Source organism: Polistes dominula, unplaced genomic scaffold (assembly GCF_049000335.1).
Source record: "Polistes dominula isolate Pdom_NZ unplaced genomic scaffold, Pdom_raw_medaka contig_536, whole genome shotgun sequence".
Lineage (NCBI taxonomy): Eukaryota > Metazoa > Arthropoda > Insecta > Hymenoptera > Vespidae > Polistes > Polistes dominula.
In genome coordinates this window covers 51,169-67,500 of record NW_028301159.1, presented here as the reverse complement: position 1 = coordinate 67,500, position 16,332 = coordinate 51,169, and the positions used below count along the sequence as shown (strand labels likewise).

At 37.0% G+C, this 16,332-nt stretch overlaps 2 protein-coding genes and 1 pseudogene across 2 annotated transcripts in view; 2 read left to right on the top strand and 1 right to left on the bottom strand.

Moving 5' to 3' along the window:
• LOC149030528 (uncharacterized) overlaps positions 1 to 1,910 on the top strand; it is a 3,806-nt gene extending 1,896 nt beyond the window's left edge. The window contains exons 3-4 of the mRNA XM_089178723.1: positions 88 to 251; positions 1,763 to 1,910. Coding sequence (XP_089034849.1) covers positions 88 to 251; positions 1,763 to 1,876 — 278 coding nt within the window. The 3' untranslated portion in view covers positions 1,877 to 1,910. The remainder of the gene's footprint in view (positions 1 to 87; positions 252 to 1,762) is intronic.
• Positions 1,911 to 3,034: 1,124 nt separating this feature from the next.
• Positions 3,035 to 4,426, top strand: LOC149030527 (vascular endothelial growth factor A-A-like). Its single transcript, XM_089178725.1, has 4 exons — positions 3,035 to 3,185; positions 3,423 to 3,693; positions 3,923 to 4,132; positions 4,272 to 4,426. Exons 1-4 carry the CDS (start codon positions 3,071 to 3,073, stop codon positions 4,303 to 4,305), a joined length of 630 nt encoding a protein of 209 aa, XP_089034851.1. The 5' UTR covers positions 3,035 to 3,070; the 3' UTR covers positions 4,306 to 4,426.
• An 8,990-nt stretch (positions 4,427 to 13,416) lies between these two features.
• On the bottom strand, positions 13,417 to 14,651 carry LOC149030526 (uncharacterized; annotated as a pseudogene).
• Between the last annotated feature and the right edge of the window lie 1,681 nt (positions 14,652 to 16,332).

The window sequence follows — 16,332 nt, the reverse complement described above, 5'->3', positions numbered from 1 at the left end:
GAAAAAGAAAAGAAAAATAAAACGGACGAGACGTGTTAGATCAGTCGTACAGAACAGTCGAAAAGACAAAAATGCTAACGCACGCAGAGTCAACCCGCACATCAAGCAGAGTGCTACTCTACCTAGAAGACGAAGAAGACGTGCCCTTTCCGGAAGTTTTGCTGGCAATCCTCTACCCCCACACCACGTCAAACCTGACGGCACGGCCATCTACTACTGGTGCGAGCTCCCACGCCGCCCCGGCTCACAGGGTAAATTCTTCTTCCACCCCTAACCTAACCCCCAATTGTTCTTCTTTTTTTTATTCTTTTTTCTTTTTACCCTTATTTCCTATACCATTTTATTCCGATCACAGTCACCTAAAGGAACACCTACATGATTCTATCTTTATCTATTTCGATCAATCATATTCTTCTTCTTCTACTTCTTCTTCTTCTTCATATTATTATTATTATTATTATTACTATTTTTCTTATTCTTATTCTTTTTTTTGTTTTAAAGTCAAACCTTTGATTGTGAGTAACTTCGTTTTTACGAGCAATATTTTTTGATTTGATAAAACAATCGATGTCTTGCAATACGAACAAACGACAAGCGTATTCGTACTAATAAATAAAGTACGGATTAACTTGTTTCATTTTCAATGATGTTTTAGTATATTATGCAACTAGTGGCGAGAAGTTGTCGATTGCCCACAACTTGACAACTTCGTACTAGTTGCATATACTATTTTTTATTACGAATGCGGGGACATATTTGGTACACAATTGGGGTCCAGGGGCAGACCCCCGGCGAGGGGTTGGGGTGGTAGGGGGTAACTTTTTCAGTATTGTTTTGTGAAGAGGGGGAGGGGCGGAGCCCCTCCCCTAACTCCTTTTCCAGGGCTCTGCCCCTGGACCCCGCCGCAGCTTCGCCCCCTGGACCCCAATTATGTACCAAATGTGTCCCCGCATTCTTAATAAAAAATAGCATATGCAACTAGTGCGAAGTTGTCGATTGCCCACGAAAGCGAAGTTGAGCGACGAGAGCTAAACAATGAAAGATTGGGGTCGATCGATGATCAGACCGTGAACTTCAAATGCGTCTCTCTCCTATCTCGTGATTGACGTGAATGATGTTGGTGATAGAATCCTTCAATTAACTTCAATGCGATGTCGTTGAGAGATGATAGTCTATTTCGATTTTATCGAAACGAATAATTATTATCATTTTATAATTGAGCGTTTACATAATAATTATTTCTTATTCCCATTTATCTTTTTCTCTTATTCTTTTTATTATACTCTCTCTCTCTCTCTCTCTCTCTCTCTCTCTCTCTCTCTCTTTCTTTATTTCTTTTCTTTATTTTTTTTTTTTATATCTATCTGTCCCATACCATATATCATAAGTTTCAACTAAAACCCTCATTTTTAAACTCGTACACTCGTATAGTCTTCGATTGACCCTTTCTTATTGCATCAAACAACCAACCACCCCACCACTACTGTCACTACCACCAACGCCCTTATAATCGTTTCCTACGATCAAAATAATTGCAAAGAAAAATGATATAAATAACGAAATATGTCAAAAAAAAAAAAAAAAAAAAATAATAATATACCTTAACACGCATATTCATACGCGCGAACAAACATAAATCGATTGACTACTCATCGACACAACCAATTCTTTTACTCGTAAAATGATAAATGAAATATAAACAATATGTAATATTATTTATAGGAATCTCAATATGATCAAATATTTTTTTCTTTGACAATAGAATTGGACGATGGGGCGTATAATCCTCTTTGGACGATGCGAGGATTCACTCAGACCTTTCATTTTTGGAAGGAAACTAGGCGAGCCCAATCCGTGCCTCTCAATGCGTTTCTAACTTACATTACCTTACCCTGGTGGAACATAGTTAAAGGTATTTGCAAATTATTAATATTATTATTATTATTATTATTGTACCGATAATAATAACAATGGACTAACTAGATGAACAAAGTTAAGAAAAATGAATTTTATGATTTATATGATATTCATAATAATCAGATTATAAAATAAGGCAATAAATAAATTTGTGTAATTTTTTTTTCATTCATGCCATTATAATAATTATCAGCACAATTATTTTCGTAGAACATAAATCGTTAAAAGTAATAGTAAATTTATTGAAAATTTATGAAATGTTTATTTTCGTTTGTTCTTTTCTCAGATATACTGGATCATCGAGAAGGGCCCATTTTGACATTCTAAAAATAAATAAATAAATAAATAAATAAATAAATAAATATATATAAGTATTAAAGAAATGGAAAAAAAGAAATAAAATTTTACGGGGAAAAAATGCAACGCTTTTTTCCATTCCCGACGAGTATCGAAAATTTTTTTTTTATTTTTTACGTGTCTCGACGAAATCGACATTCCTCGAAAAAAAAAACCAAAAAAAAAACAAACAAAAATGATTTGATAAGATGTATAAATTATTAAGTAATAAACTAAATTACAATTTACAATCTTTCTTTTCTTTCTCTCATTATTTATTACGTTTCCTATGAGACCTAAGAAAATATTTGATTTGTTTTCCATTGAAACAGTAAGATTTCTTTATCAGTAAATGATCTTAAAAAACGTGAACAAGATGGCGAGTAATGAAAGGAGTAACATGATTGAAAAAAATGAGAAGAAGAGTAATACGAATTCGTTTGTTAATAATACAAGTAAAAACTCATGTTTCTAAAAAAAAACGACGATGAAAAGAATAAGGTTCGATAAAATAGGGCCTTAATTCCTAATATGGACTCTCCATTTGTCGCATAATCATTGTTTTTAACTAGAAAAATATTATACACATAGCAAAATGAAAAAAAGGAAAAGAAACGTGGACAGGATAAAATAATATGATGATCTCATTTTTTCATTACTCACCAACGGAAATTTTAAACTATGATAATAATTTGACTTAACCACAACTGATTTTACCACAATTTATATAAATAGATAATAAAACGTATTACAGATCTTATAAAGCAAGTAGTTCTACGAAGTATTTCAGTTCTTCATATTCCGTGTACGAAACAAAATGATGATGTGTAAGTTAAATGTATTCGTATTATTGATAATCAATCTTATTTATATCATCGATGGGAAATACGAATTCAAGGAATACATTAATGGACAGCGAGAAACAGAAGTAGGTAAGATATATATCATTGAAAATATTTATACCGTTTATAACAAACAATTAGTACTATCATTATAATTACAATAATCCTTCCATATACGTGAGTATATTTTGATTCCGCAAAAATATTAAATGAAAATCGTGTCAATAAAAGATCATTCAAACACGTTAAAGTAAATCCGCGTAAATGAAAGATTTATTTTAAAAAAAAGAAAAAATAGAGCAAGAAAAAACATTCTAATCCCGATAGGATGCAGCCTAAACATAAGCATGAAAGTTTCTGATATAAGCAAGCAGACGAGATGTACGCCGCGAATGACATTAATGAAACTTATCCTGGATAACGAATATTCTTATTTTCCTAACGTGATTCCATTGCAAAGATGTCACGGTTATTGTCGTAATCTTTCTTGTTTACCGATGAAAACAATACGAAGACCAATTTTCCTTGAACGTATACATATCAATTCTCGTTATCCATCCTGCATTTCTGTTGACGTCGAGGAACACATTCAGTGCAAGTAAGTTGTTTTTGTTAATTATATTTTTCATCCTTTTTTTTTTTTAAATTTATTATATATTAAACGATAGTTAAATTGAACATGATCAAATCATATAATAATTTTGTTGAAAACGTGTTAATAACATTAACGTAATAACGCCTTTAATTCATATTACTCGGACTATTTAAAAAAAAAAACCACGATAAAATATTTGTATTTATTTAACCACAAAATTTCCTGTGTAAAGATGCGCCTGTGAAGTCATGAAGGAACATTGTAACAGCAAACAAGTTTACCGCAAGAGAAATTGCAACTGTGAGTGTATAAATGACGAAGAAAAAAGAGAATGTATGAAGCAGTCCAACATGATTTGGGATCCGCAAAATTGCAAATGTATGTGCAATAAAATGGAAGAGACGTGTTCATGCGGTCTTATGTGGAGTCGTGATAAATGCGCGTAAGTATTTTATATAATTTTTTGTTTGTTTGTTTTTTTTTTGCTTCTTTTTTTCTCGTTTTATTATTAAAATACGAAACACGAACAGCACAATAATAATCATACTGTTTTCTTATTCATTGAAATTTTTTGTTTTTAGTTGCGCTATAGTCATGATGATGGGAGATAAATAATTTAACTTTATACTTATTAAGCAACAATAAAAAAATGCTTATTACTTATACCTTGTACTTCGAATAATCAAATTAGTAAACAAAATACAAAAGGAAAAATAAAAAAAAAGATACAGAAAAAGAAAGTCTTATTTGTCACGCACTGGCAGTGGTCAATGTATCGATATAATCTCCAAAATTGTTCCAAGTGTGATACCATAATTCAGGATTAGCACTATGGTCCCATTGTAAATTACCGGGTGGAATAGCCGTGGCATTAAATTTCTTTATCTATACCTGTAATTTCTTTAATATCGTGGGTAACCTGTAAGCGTATATTCGCGTGATAAATAAAAGGATAATAAAATATTACAACACCAAAAAAAAAGAGAAGAAATTAACGAGCAATTGATTTATATATAGAATTTCTATTCACTCGTTAGCAAGATTATTATCCTCGCAAGGATCCTGTCGAACGTTGAAAAGACATGGCGCTTCCAATGGTAAGCATAAGGGTAAAGAATCATTTTTAGGTGGACACTTGATAAGAGAACTTTCACGAAGTTCATGAATTTTTTCTGGTGTAAGTGAAAAACCTAAACTTTTGAATGCATGATCTGACATACTACCGATTACTGCACCAACGTCATACACCCACTCTCTTCCGGATGGTCCAAACCAACCATCCCTCGCACCATTGTAAGTTGAACCTTGCAAATGAACGACCTTCCTTACGATCTCATTTCAAGTATTACTATCTTTTATCTTTCACGTAATCGAATAAACGATTATAACAACGTATAGACCAAACAAATGTTTAACAGCTACATTATATGTCTTTGCATTTTATTTTAATTCATAATCTTATTTTCTAACGACTTTGAATTTTATTTATTTTATATCTAAAACAAAAAAAAAGGGAATCGTTTTATCTGATACGAAACATTTGATTGTCTATTAAAGTTCCAGTTTTAACAATTTCACCTTAAATTAATTTCCAATCACCAACAGGCAACAGGATTGGTGTATGATGAGGAAATTAATTCAACTTTGCACAAACACTTTCAATTTTCCTCGAAATGGAAAAATATCAATTTCTATTGACTGTGGATTCTGCTAATTTAGAAAAATATCGTTTTTCGTCTAAACAGATATCAGTTACGGTTACCCGGAGATTTTACAAAAAGTCACGCGCGTTCTATCTTTGAAGCGTGATCTCAACTATAGTCAGCAAGAAAGTGGATACTGTAGGACTGCAAAAGTCTACCCTTTACTTACTTTTTCACGATCATGAACGACAATGGATCCTTGCCATCACATTTACGTGTGATCAACTAATGCCAATATCGATGGTCGTTCATGAAAGTGGTTATAAGACAAAATTAGGAGTACAATTTTACAAGGTACGAATATAGCTAAATAGTAATCGACTAACGACTTATAAATAGGACATTCGCATAATTGGCGCAGCAAAGTTCGAAACTAGTCGTCACTGGGACGTGACAAATATCTCAAAAAGTAAGCGAGAAAAAGCGATTTTTAATCAAATATGTTTTGTAGACAATTTTATTTGCTACAAAAAATGTTTAGTATATAGATATTGTATTTTCCTTACATTTCGAGATATATTTAAAAGAAAAAAAAACTACTCCTACCTTTTCTTACGTTTTTTATATTATCTCAAAACGTAAGCGAAAAACGCGATTTCTTATAAAATATGTTTTGTAGACAGTTTGATTTGCTAGAAAATTTGAAGTATATAGATATTGTATTTCCTTTACTTTGGGAGATATATTAAAAAAATAAAAAACAAATTCCCACCTTTTCTTACATTTTTGAAATTATCACAAAAAGTAAGCGAGATATAGCGATTTTTTTTTTTTTATGTTTTGTTGACAATATTATATGGTACAAAAAAGTTTAAGTATACAGATATTGTATTTTCCTTACTCTTGGAGATATATTAAAATAATAAAATTACCATTCCCACCATTTCTTACATTTTTGAAAATATCTCAGAAAGTAAGCCAGAAAAAGCGATTTTTAATCAAATATGTTTTGTAGACAATTTTATTTGCTACAAAAGACGTCGAGTGTTAAGATATTGTATTTCCCTTACTTTTCGAGACATATTAAAAAAATTAAAAAAATTCCCACTATTTCTTACGTTTTAGAAAATATCTCAAAAAGTAAACGAGATAAAGCGATTTTTAATTAAATTTGTTTTGTAGACTATTTTTTTTTTGCAACAAAAAAGGTTTAGTATATAGATATTGTATTTCCCTTACTTTTGGAGATATATTAAAAAAATAAAAAAACCATTTCCACCATTTCTTACATTTTTGAAAATATCTCAAAAAGTAAGCAAGATAAAGCGATTTTTAATCACATATGTTATGTAGACAATTTTATTTGCTACAAAAAAGCTCAAGTATTTAGATATTATATTCTTTTATTTTTCGAGATATATTAAAAAAATATATAAACCATTCCCACCATTTCTTATGTTTTAAAAAATATCTCAAAAAGTAAACGAGATAAAGCGATTTTTAATTGAATATGTATTGTAGACTACTTTACTTGCTACAAACAAAGTCGAGTGTTAAGATATTGTATTTCTTTTACTTTTCCAAATATATTAAAAAAATTAAAAAATCACTCCCACCATTTCTTACATTTTAGAAAATATCTCAAAAAGTAAGCGAGATAAACCGATTTCTTATAAATTATGTTATATAGACAATTTGATTTGCTATAAAAAAGGTCAAGTATATAGATATTGTGTTTCCGTTACTTTTGAAGATATATTAAAAATATAAAAAAACTATTCCCATCTTTTATTATAGTTTTGAAAATTTCACAAAAAGTAAGCGAGTTAAAGCGATTTTTTATAAATTATGTTTTGTAGAAAATTTTATTTATTTATTATATAATCGCTTTATCTCGCTTACTTTTTGAAATATTTTTAAAAATGTAAGAAAAGGTGGGAATTTTTTTTGTTTTTTAATTATTCTCGAAAAGTAAGGGAAATACAATATCATAATACAAGACCTTTTTTGTAGCAAATAAAATTGTCTAAGAAACATAATTCATAAAATATCGCTTTAACTCGCTTACTTTTAAAGATATTTTCAAAAATGCAAGAAAAGTTGGGATTTGTTCTTTTATTTTTTTAATATGTCTCGAAAAGTAAGGGAAATACACTCACGCTTACCGGGCCTCGTGTATAATTCCGGGGGCATGGGTGATGCCAACCGTGGGCGTCTTCACGTGGCGGTTCGATGGACGTCCAGGGGGAAGTTTGTTTCTCGTGGCGCGGAACGGAGCGTCTTTTGCGGCTTCGATCCCCAGCACGAGGACAAAACCCTGGGATTCGCTTTGCAGGGCCCAACCCCGAAGTCGCACCGCAAAGATGAGGAAAAGGGAGCAGTTGCTGGTCAGGGCTCTACCAAGAGGCCTAGACCTTCGAACAGCACCCCGCCGGAAATATCCGCCGCTATCAAGAAGAGTAGGATCGCCGCAAGTCCTACTAATTATGCGAGTGCTGTGGCTGGTGATATGAGGCTGGCCATCGCGCCGGCTGATTTCCCCCGAAGTGACTCTTTGCCAGGAGAGGGGTGTGTTATTAGTGCGGGCACTCCTCGGAGCGGTGGACTCGATCCCAATGGATCAGGTAGTCCCACGCTTTGAGAGGACCCATTACGGGCAGGGAGTCCTCTGGATAACTTGCTCGGACGAACAGGCGAAGGCATGGCTTAAGGCCATTGTCCCGATTCTTAAACCCCTGAAGGGAGCTCCAGGTGTTGGAGAGAGAATACCTCCCGAGGCTTAAGAAGATGACGGCGGTGTTCCCCGACACGGACGAGAACATGTCGACTATCCTTAGGAGAATACAAAGGCAGAACCCGGGACTCTTAGCCTCCTTGTAGAGGGTATGGGACCTAAGGGCTGTCCAGGGCAAGATCCACTCTGTGTTAGTCGTGGATGCGGTCTCTTTAGATCAGCTAAAAAAGCTGAGACTCGCCCCTCACTTCAGTCTGGGCTGGGCTTTCTGGGCGTTTCTACGAAGCCCTGGTCGGAGCGAAGGCGGGAGGGCGGGAACCTGCTCCTGTGAGGACCAAGAGTGATCTAGGAGCGGTCGCGCAGCGGGGGGTCCGGTGGAGCCGACTGCGGTTACAGGGACAATCGCTACGCAGAAAACCGTCACCAGGCTGACGCCAAAGGAGCAGGGACTTGCTAACGCGTCACTAGCGCCTACTGACGCAAAGGACGCGGTAGCAAGGACTCAGTCCGATGGAAAAAAAGGGGCGGTTCGATGGCCAGAGGTAGACCTCTTAAGTCCATCGCCCTGTTCAAGACGACCCGTAAGGAGACCCGGCATGGTGTCCAACGGACCATTGCTGGATCCCTAACGAGGCTGTCTACAACGCCCTAGGGGACCATAGAGGCCCCGAAGGCATTTAAGAGACAAGGGATCAAGGACGATGGCCGGTAGTGTGACCTGTTGTCCTCTTTCCCATTCCATACCCCCTCCAATACCTATCCTCTCCTCCCCTCCCTTTTCCTCCCCTCCTCTTCCCTTTTCCCTAATCAAAACAAAGGAAGAAGGGCGTACGCGCCATCACCTAGAGGGGTAGCGTGCCTCCAACTCTCACAAATCAATCTACAACACTGTATAGCGGCCTCAGCGGTTCTCAGCCAGATCCTAGTAATGGAGCAGACAGACATATCCCTCATACAGGAACCTTGGATCTATGGTGGGCTTGTTAAGAGGATAGATCACAGCATGGGAACATTTGAATATGACCCTTACGAACTCGGCCCAAGGGCGTGTGTCTTTATATCCAAAAAGCATCACGCCCTGAAACTAAGCAGATTCTGCAGCAGGGACCTTGCGGTGGCCTCGGTTAGGTTAAGGTTGGGAAATGAGCTGACAGACCTTATTGTCTGCTCAGCGTACTTTCCCTACGACTCGGTTGAACATCCGCCTACAGAAGAACTGAGAGCCGTGGTGGAACACTGCTGCAGAGAAGGGCTTGACCTTGTGATCGGGTGCGACGCTAACTCACACCACGTCGCATGGGGCAGCTCAAATACAAATAAGAGAGGGACGGTTTTGCTGGAATACCTCTCGTCGTCGAATCTAGAGATCCTCAACAGGGGATCCAGACCAACCTTCGTCACCTCGAGGAGACAAGAGGTGATTGACTTAACACTGGGCACCACCAGGGTTTCTCGGTGGCTTGAGGAGTGGCGAGTGGACGATGAGGATTCACTCTCGGATCACTTCAAGCTCTGGACTCAGACAGCACAGCCCGTTGTCAGGACCTACCGAGACCCAAGGGCTACTGATTGGGCTCTCTACAAGAGGGACCTTGAAGGCAGGCTGGGGTGTATAAGCGGAGGGCTAAGGACTGAGGGTCTGATTGAGGAACGGGTGAGCATACTCTCCTCTTCCATCACTCAGGCCTTTGAAGCTGCTTGCTCTCTTAGAACACGAGGAGACAGGACAAGAGTAGCATGGTGGAGCAAAGAGTTGAGCTCACTGGGCTCGAGTTCTCGCCGCCTCCTAAATAGAGCCTTAAAATCAAATGGCTCTGAAGATTGGGCTAATTATAGGAACAAGCAGAGGGCCTCTAAGAAGCTCATTATGAAATCTAAACGTGAGGCCTGGGGAAAATTCTGCTCTGAAGTTGAGGCTCATCCCCTAGTGGCCAAACTTCGCAGAGTCCTCGCCAATGGCCCACAGCCAAGCCTCAGTGGACTCTCTCTCCCGAACGAGGAGCAGCTGGAGAAACACGAGGACATTCTCGTCCACCTACTGGAGATACAATTTCCGGGATCCGGTGAGGTCGAGCATAACTCCTTAACTCAGGGGGAGCTCCGCGCTACGAGACCCGGTGACTGGACCACTGCTGCAGCAGTGGTAACGTATGACAGGATTCGCTGGGCTCTGGACTCGTTCGACGGGTACAAGAGCCCGGGGGCTGACGGGCTCTTCCCCGCTTTTCTTCAGAATGGAGGGGATGGGCTAGTCAAGCATCTGATCCGTCTCTTTAGAGCGTGTCTCGCCTTGAGATACGTACCTAAGCCATGGCCAGAAGTCAAAATAGTCTTTATCCCAAAAATGGGAAAAGACAGATATGACCAAGCCAAGGCTTTTAGACCTATCAGCTTGACGTCTTCCCTGCTGAAAACGCTGGAAAGACTCGTTGATAGGCTTATAAGAGATGGGGCGCTAGCGAGGATGCCGGTGCAGCCATCGCAGCACGGCTACCAAGCAGGTAAGTCTGTCGAGACCGCTCTTTATGGCCTCGTTCGCGAGATATAAGGTGCTCTTGACAGGAAAGAAGCCACGTTATGTGTCTTTTTAGACGACGAGGGGGCGTTGGATAACACCTCCTTTGAAGCTATATGCGGAGCAGCGAGGGATTTCCACATCGACGACACTATCTTCCAGTGGATGGACTTCATGCTTCGCTCACGTATCATCACTGCTAGTCTCAGCGGGACGGACATCAGGGCGCACGTCGGCAGAGGGTGCCCTCAGGGGGGAGTTACCTCCCCACTGATGTGGCTCATGGTTGTCGGAGCAGGCTAGGGGAGCTAGCGGTTAAAACGATTGGGTTTGCTGATGACATCTGCATAGCGGTCACTGGCAATCACCCGGCCACGATGTCGAGCAAGATGCAAAGAGCGTTCGACATCGTTCAGGATTGGTGCACGTCGATGTCTTTGAGGGTGAACAGAAATAAGACTGAGATGGTACTGTTTACGAGGAAGAGGCTTTTCAATATAAGGCCTCCCTCAATATTTGGAACTGAGCTGAAGTTCTCCCGGGAAGTTCGTTACCTGAGGGTGACGTTCGATAGCAAGCTCAGATAGAAATGCCACATCGACAACCAGGCCAGGAAGGCTATTAATACCTTCTGAGCCTGCAAAAAGATGTTTGGAAAGACGTGGGGGTTAAAACCACGGATGGTTAGGTGGATTTACACCGCCTTACTGGTCCCTCAACTGACGTACGCCTCCCTAGTTTAATGGCCCGGCGTCGAGCGGGCCCAACCAGTAAAGCGTTAGACAGAGTCTACAGGCTAACAGGGCTGGGAATTACGGGCGCGATGTGCACTACCCCGACCTTGGCTCTAGGGGCTCTGCTCAACATCCTACCTACGCACATTGCGGCGGAGGAAAAAGCCAGAAGCGCAGCCTTTGGGCTGCTAGTCAGTATTAGCTGGAGGCGGACCTCCTACTAGCACGCATCGATCCTGTCAAGAACGGAAGAATTCGAGGAAGTTAACCGTCTTAAGGGTGACTGATGCCCAAAGGAGTACAATTTCCAGAACAACTATGAGGTCCTCTTCCCAGATAGACAGTCATGGGCAGCGAACTCAAATCATCTATTGGCACCCGCAGGATCCGTCTGGTATACAGATGGGGCTAAAGCGATTTTAAACTCGGGAGCAGGGGTCTGGTCTGGAGGGCCTAGGACCGAATTGTCCTACACCCTAACCGGTACCGCCTCTGTTCTTCAGACGGAGCTGTTTGCCATTTTGGCCTGCGCCCACAGTATCCTTGAAAGGGGGTACTATGGCAAACATATCTACATTTGTAGTGACAGCTACACTGCGCTCAGACTCGTATACAGCACCGTGGTCAAGTCAGAGCTGGTGAAGGACTGTGTCGACTTGTTTACACGGCTAGGCAGTGTCAACAGAGTAAGGTGGCTCTGGGTGCCGGGTAATAGTGGCGTTAAGGGCAACGAAAGGGCGCACGAGCTTGCCAGACTTAGAGCTTCACGGCACGAACTGGCAAACCAATGCCACATCAGCGTGTAAGAGGGGCTCATGTAGAGGAGGTCTAAGAAAAGGGCCACGGACCGCTTCAGGGATTTCTGGGTGCAAGGCCCTGGCATAAGGCACAGGAAGGCTCTGTTTTCAGGGCCTTCGGATAAGCTAGGTACCCAATTGATCAACCTGGAACGAGGCAAATTAAGGCTGGTTATAAGATTGGTCACCGGGCACTGGCACCTTAGAAAGCACATTACGCGACTGGGCCTTGCACAAGACTCGGTCTGCGAAAGGTGCGGCAAAGGGGAAAGATACCCCCCTCTATCTTATAACTCAAGGAGTTGGGCTCGCGGACGTCATAAATGATGTCCTTAGCACTAAAGCACTCAGCTTCGACCTAGTGGGCTCAGAGGCGGCCAGACTGCTGCCCTTTGCAAGGAAGTCGAGGCTGACCTTAGGATCGCTACGGTCTTAGGTTTTTCATCGCAAAGAGCCCGGGAACAATAGTCCAGAGATTGAGCGCCCGGGTAAACAAACCTCAAGGAAAAAAAAAATTGGGAAATAAAATATCTTTGTACAAAACTTTTTTGGAGCAAAAATAAAATTGTTTAAAAAACATTACAAATAAAAAATCGCTTTATCTGGCTAACTTTTTTAGATATTTTCAAAAATGTAAAAAAAGGTGGGAATTGGTTTTTTATTTTTCTTATATATCTCGAAAAGTAAGGGAGATACAATATCTTTGTATATAGCCTTTTTTGTAGGAAATAAAATTGTCTACAAAACATACTATTTGTAAAATCGCTTTATCTCGCTTACTTTCCGAGATATTTTCAAAAATGTAACACAAGGTTGGAATTTGTTTTTTGTTTTTTTTTAATATATCTCGAAAAGTAATAGAAATACAATATCTTTGTAAATAACCTTTTTTGGAGCAAATAAAATTGTCTACAAAACACAATAAATATAAAATCGCTTTATCTCGCTTACTTTCCGAGATATTTTCAAAAATGTAAGAAAAGGTGTAAATTGTTTTTTTTTTTTTTTAATATATCTCAAAAAGTAAGGGAAATAAAATATCCTTGTATTTTATCTTTTTTGTAGCTAATAAAATTGTCTACAAGTCATTATTTATAAACAGTCGCTCTATCTCCCTTACTTTTTGAGATATTTTCAAAAATGTAAAAAAAGGTGGAGATTGTTTTTTAATTTTTTAAATATATCTCAAAATGTAAGGGAAATACAATATCTTTGTACTTGAGCTTTATTGTAGCTAATAAAATTGTCTACAAGTCATAGTTTATAACCAATCGCTTTATATGGCTTACTTTTTGAGATATTTTTAACACTATTCCTACCGACACTTCACGTATACTTATTCCTACCGCGGCCGGTCAAATGACTGGTCTTTTACAACTTATATTTTTCAGTATTGAATGCAGACCAATAGCCAGCTTGCAAGTATAAAAATATATTTTCTTTTATTCAAGTGTACATAATCTACATTTTATTCTTTTTCGCCGCATTTTTTACAAATGAGCTTCTCAACTGTACATTTTCCGCATACGTACTTTTTACATTTTAGACAGATTTTGTTCGTCTTATTATCTTTACAATACCTTATCTGACATGTTATCCGTTCACGAGAAAACTGTACTTGTACTGGCGATAGGTATTGGTTGATTTTCTTTGCAGAGCTCTTGTTGGTATTCGATGGCAAGTTCTTCTGCCAATTGGAATAGAAATTCCTGTCTTGTAATTTCTCCTCCCGTAGTTTCTTTATATAACACCCATGCATTTATCCCGGCTAAATCCAAGATATTAAAAAATACTTGCACAGGCCATCTCCGAGATTTAGATTTTACCGAATAATTTCTGGCCATTTAGTCGGTCACATTTACGCCAAATTTGGTGCTATTATACAATTGAATTTTCTCTGGTGTTCGGGTGTCATTTTCTTCAACTTGTACGGAGTTGTGCATTGAACTGAGAATTAGAACTTTCTTTCTTGGTTTGGCTTTCTAAATTGTCAACATATAATTATTTGAGCGATAGAGTTTGGTTGAGAAAGTGCCATGTCTTTTTTCAGTTTTGCCAGTCTTGGTAGCTCTTTTCTATTTGCTCTAATTGTCCCAACAATCGTAGTTTTTTTTTTGCTAAAATTTTTGTTGCTAAAGATAGGCTTGTAAAAAAGTTGTCCGTGGTTATATCTCTTCCACATCTTACATACGATTCTGCTAATTTCATAGTGAAAAACTCTTCAAGAGGAACTAAGGGTTCTCTACTTTTATCTTTTCCCAAATATGGAAAGCCGTTTATTATATATTTGCTACGTACATGGGATGCTAACCAAAATTTTATACCAAATTTGTCCGGTTTATTGAACATGTATTGAGTGAATCTACACCTTGCTTTCGTTGGAAACAATTGTTCGTCCATAGTAATATATGGTCCTGGTTTATAACAATTTTGACTGTTGTCAATAAACTTGTACCAAACTTCGGAAATCATAGCAAATTTATCGGTTTGTAACCGTTGGCTTCGTTGGTTTCTGTCGTCAAATCGAATAAATCTCATAATCTCCGTAAAGTCATGTCTACTTATAGTATTTGAGAAAAAAGGCGGGCCCTACTTTTGATTCCATAGAAGTGCTATATATATATTCTTAGCCTCATATGCGCCGCGTGCATACAGAATTGCAAAAAAACACTGCTAACCCGATAGTCGAGCGAGAACTGTAGACACTTTGAAGTGCCGTAAATCATTTTCTGGAAGGCACTTCTCGAATGAAATCGTACCACAACTACATTACCTTTCCTTTGTAACGACTTTATAGTTTTGGCATTGAGTCTTAGAGAGAAACTATTACAAAAATGTATAAATTGTACTACCGGTCAAATGACCGGTCGTGGTAGATAAGACAGACCACAAATTTTTCTCAGAAAATAAACAATAAAAAAATAGCTGAATATTGAAAAATGTATCAAACATATATATAAGGAAAAGTCGTAAAGTTTAAAGGTGATTCACTTACGTTGAATGTAGGAAAATCCAATTAAAAATTTAAAAACAGTCATTTGACCGGTCCTGGTAGGAATAGTGTTAAAAATGTAAGAAAAAGATGTAAATTGTTTTTTTATTTTTTTAATATATCTCGAAAAGTAAGGGAAATACATTATCTTTGAAGTAGCATTTTTTAAAGGAAATAAAATGGTCTACAAAATATAATATTTAAAAAATCGCTTTATCTTGCTTACTTTTGAAGATATTTTAAAAATTTTAAAAAATTTGGGAATTATTTTCTTTTTTTATTTTAATATATGTCAAAAAGTAAGTTACAATAAATATCTTTGTAAATAAAATTTTTTGTAGGAAATAAAATTGTCTACCAAACATAGTATCAGTAAAATCGCTCTATCTTGGTTACTTTTTGAGATATTTTAAAAAATTTAGAAGAGGTGGGAATTGGTTATTTTATTTTTTTAAAATATCTTGAAAATTAAGAGAAATACAATATCTTTGTAGATAACCTATTTTGTAGGAAATAAAATTGTCTATAAAACCTAATATATGTAAAATAAATCTATCTTTCTCACTCTTTGAGATATTTTCAAAAATGTAAAAAAAGTCGGAATTGTTTTTTTATTTTTTTAAAATATCTTGAAAAGTAAGGGAAATACAATATCTTCGTACCTAACCTTTATAATAGTTAATAATATTGTCTACTTATCATAAATTATTAAAAATTGCATTATATTACTTACTTTTTGAGATATTTTCAAAAATGTAAGAAAAGGATTGGAATTGTTTTTTAATATTTTAAATATAACTCGAAAAGTAATAGAAATAAAATATTTTTGTATATAACAATTTTTTAGGAAATAAAATTGTCTACAAAACATAATATTTGTAAAATCGCTCAATTTTGCTTAGTTTTTGGGATATTTTGAAAAAAGTAAAAAAAGGTGGGAATTTTTTTTTTATTTTTTTAATATATTTCGAAAAGTAAGAGAGATACAATATCTTTTTATATACCCTTCTTTGTAGGAAATAAAATTGTCTACATTACATAATATTTTTAAAATCGCTTCATCTTGCTTAGTTTTTGAGATATTTAAAAAAATTAAAAAAAAGTTAGAAATTTGTTTTTTATTTATTTAATATATCTCGAGAAGTAATAGAAATACAATATATTTGTATATAACCTTTTTTGTAGGAAATAAAATTGTCGACAAAACATAATATTTGTAAAATCGCT

What these genes read in the sequence shown, in the direction of transcription:
- LOC149030527 (XM_089178725.1), top strand. Translation starts at nt 3,071, where the DNA reads ATGATGATGTGTAAGTTAAATGTATTCGTATTATTGATAATCAATCTT. An exon ending in GAGGAACACATTCAGTGCAA is followed by an intron (nt 3,694 to 3,922) that starts GTAAGTTGTTTT and finishes TCCTGTGTAAAG; the next exon opens with ATGCGCCTGTGAAGTCATGA. An exon ending in TGGAGTCGTGATAAATGCGC is followed by an intron (nt 4,133 to 4,271) that starts GTAAGTATTTTA and finishes TTTTGTTTTTAG; the next exon opens with TTGCGCTATAGTCATGATGA.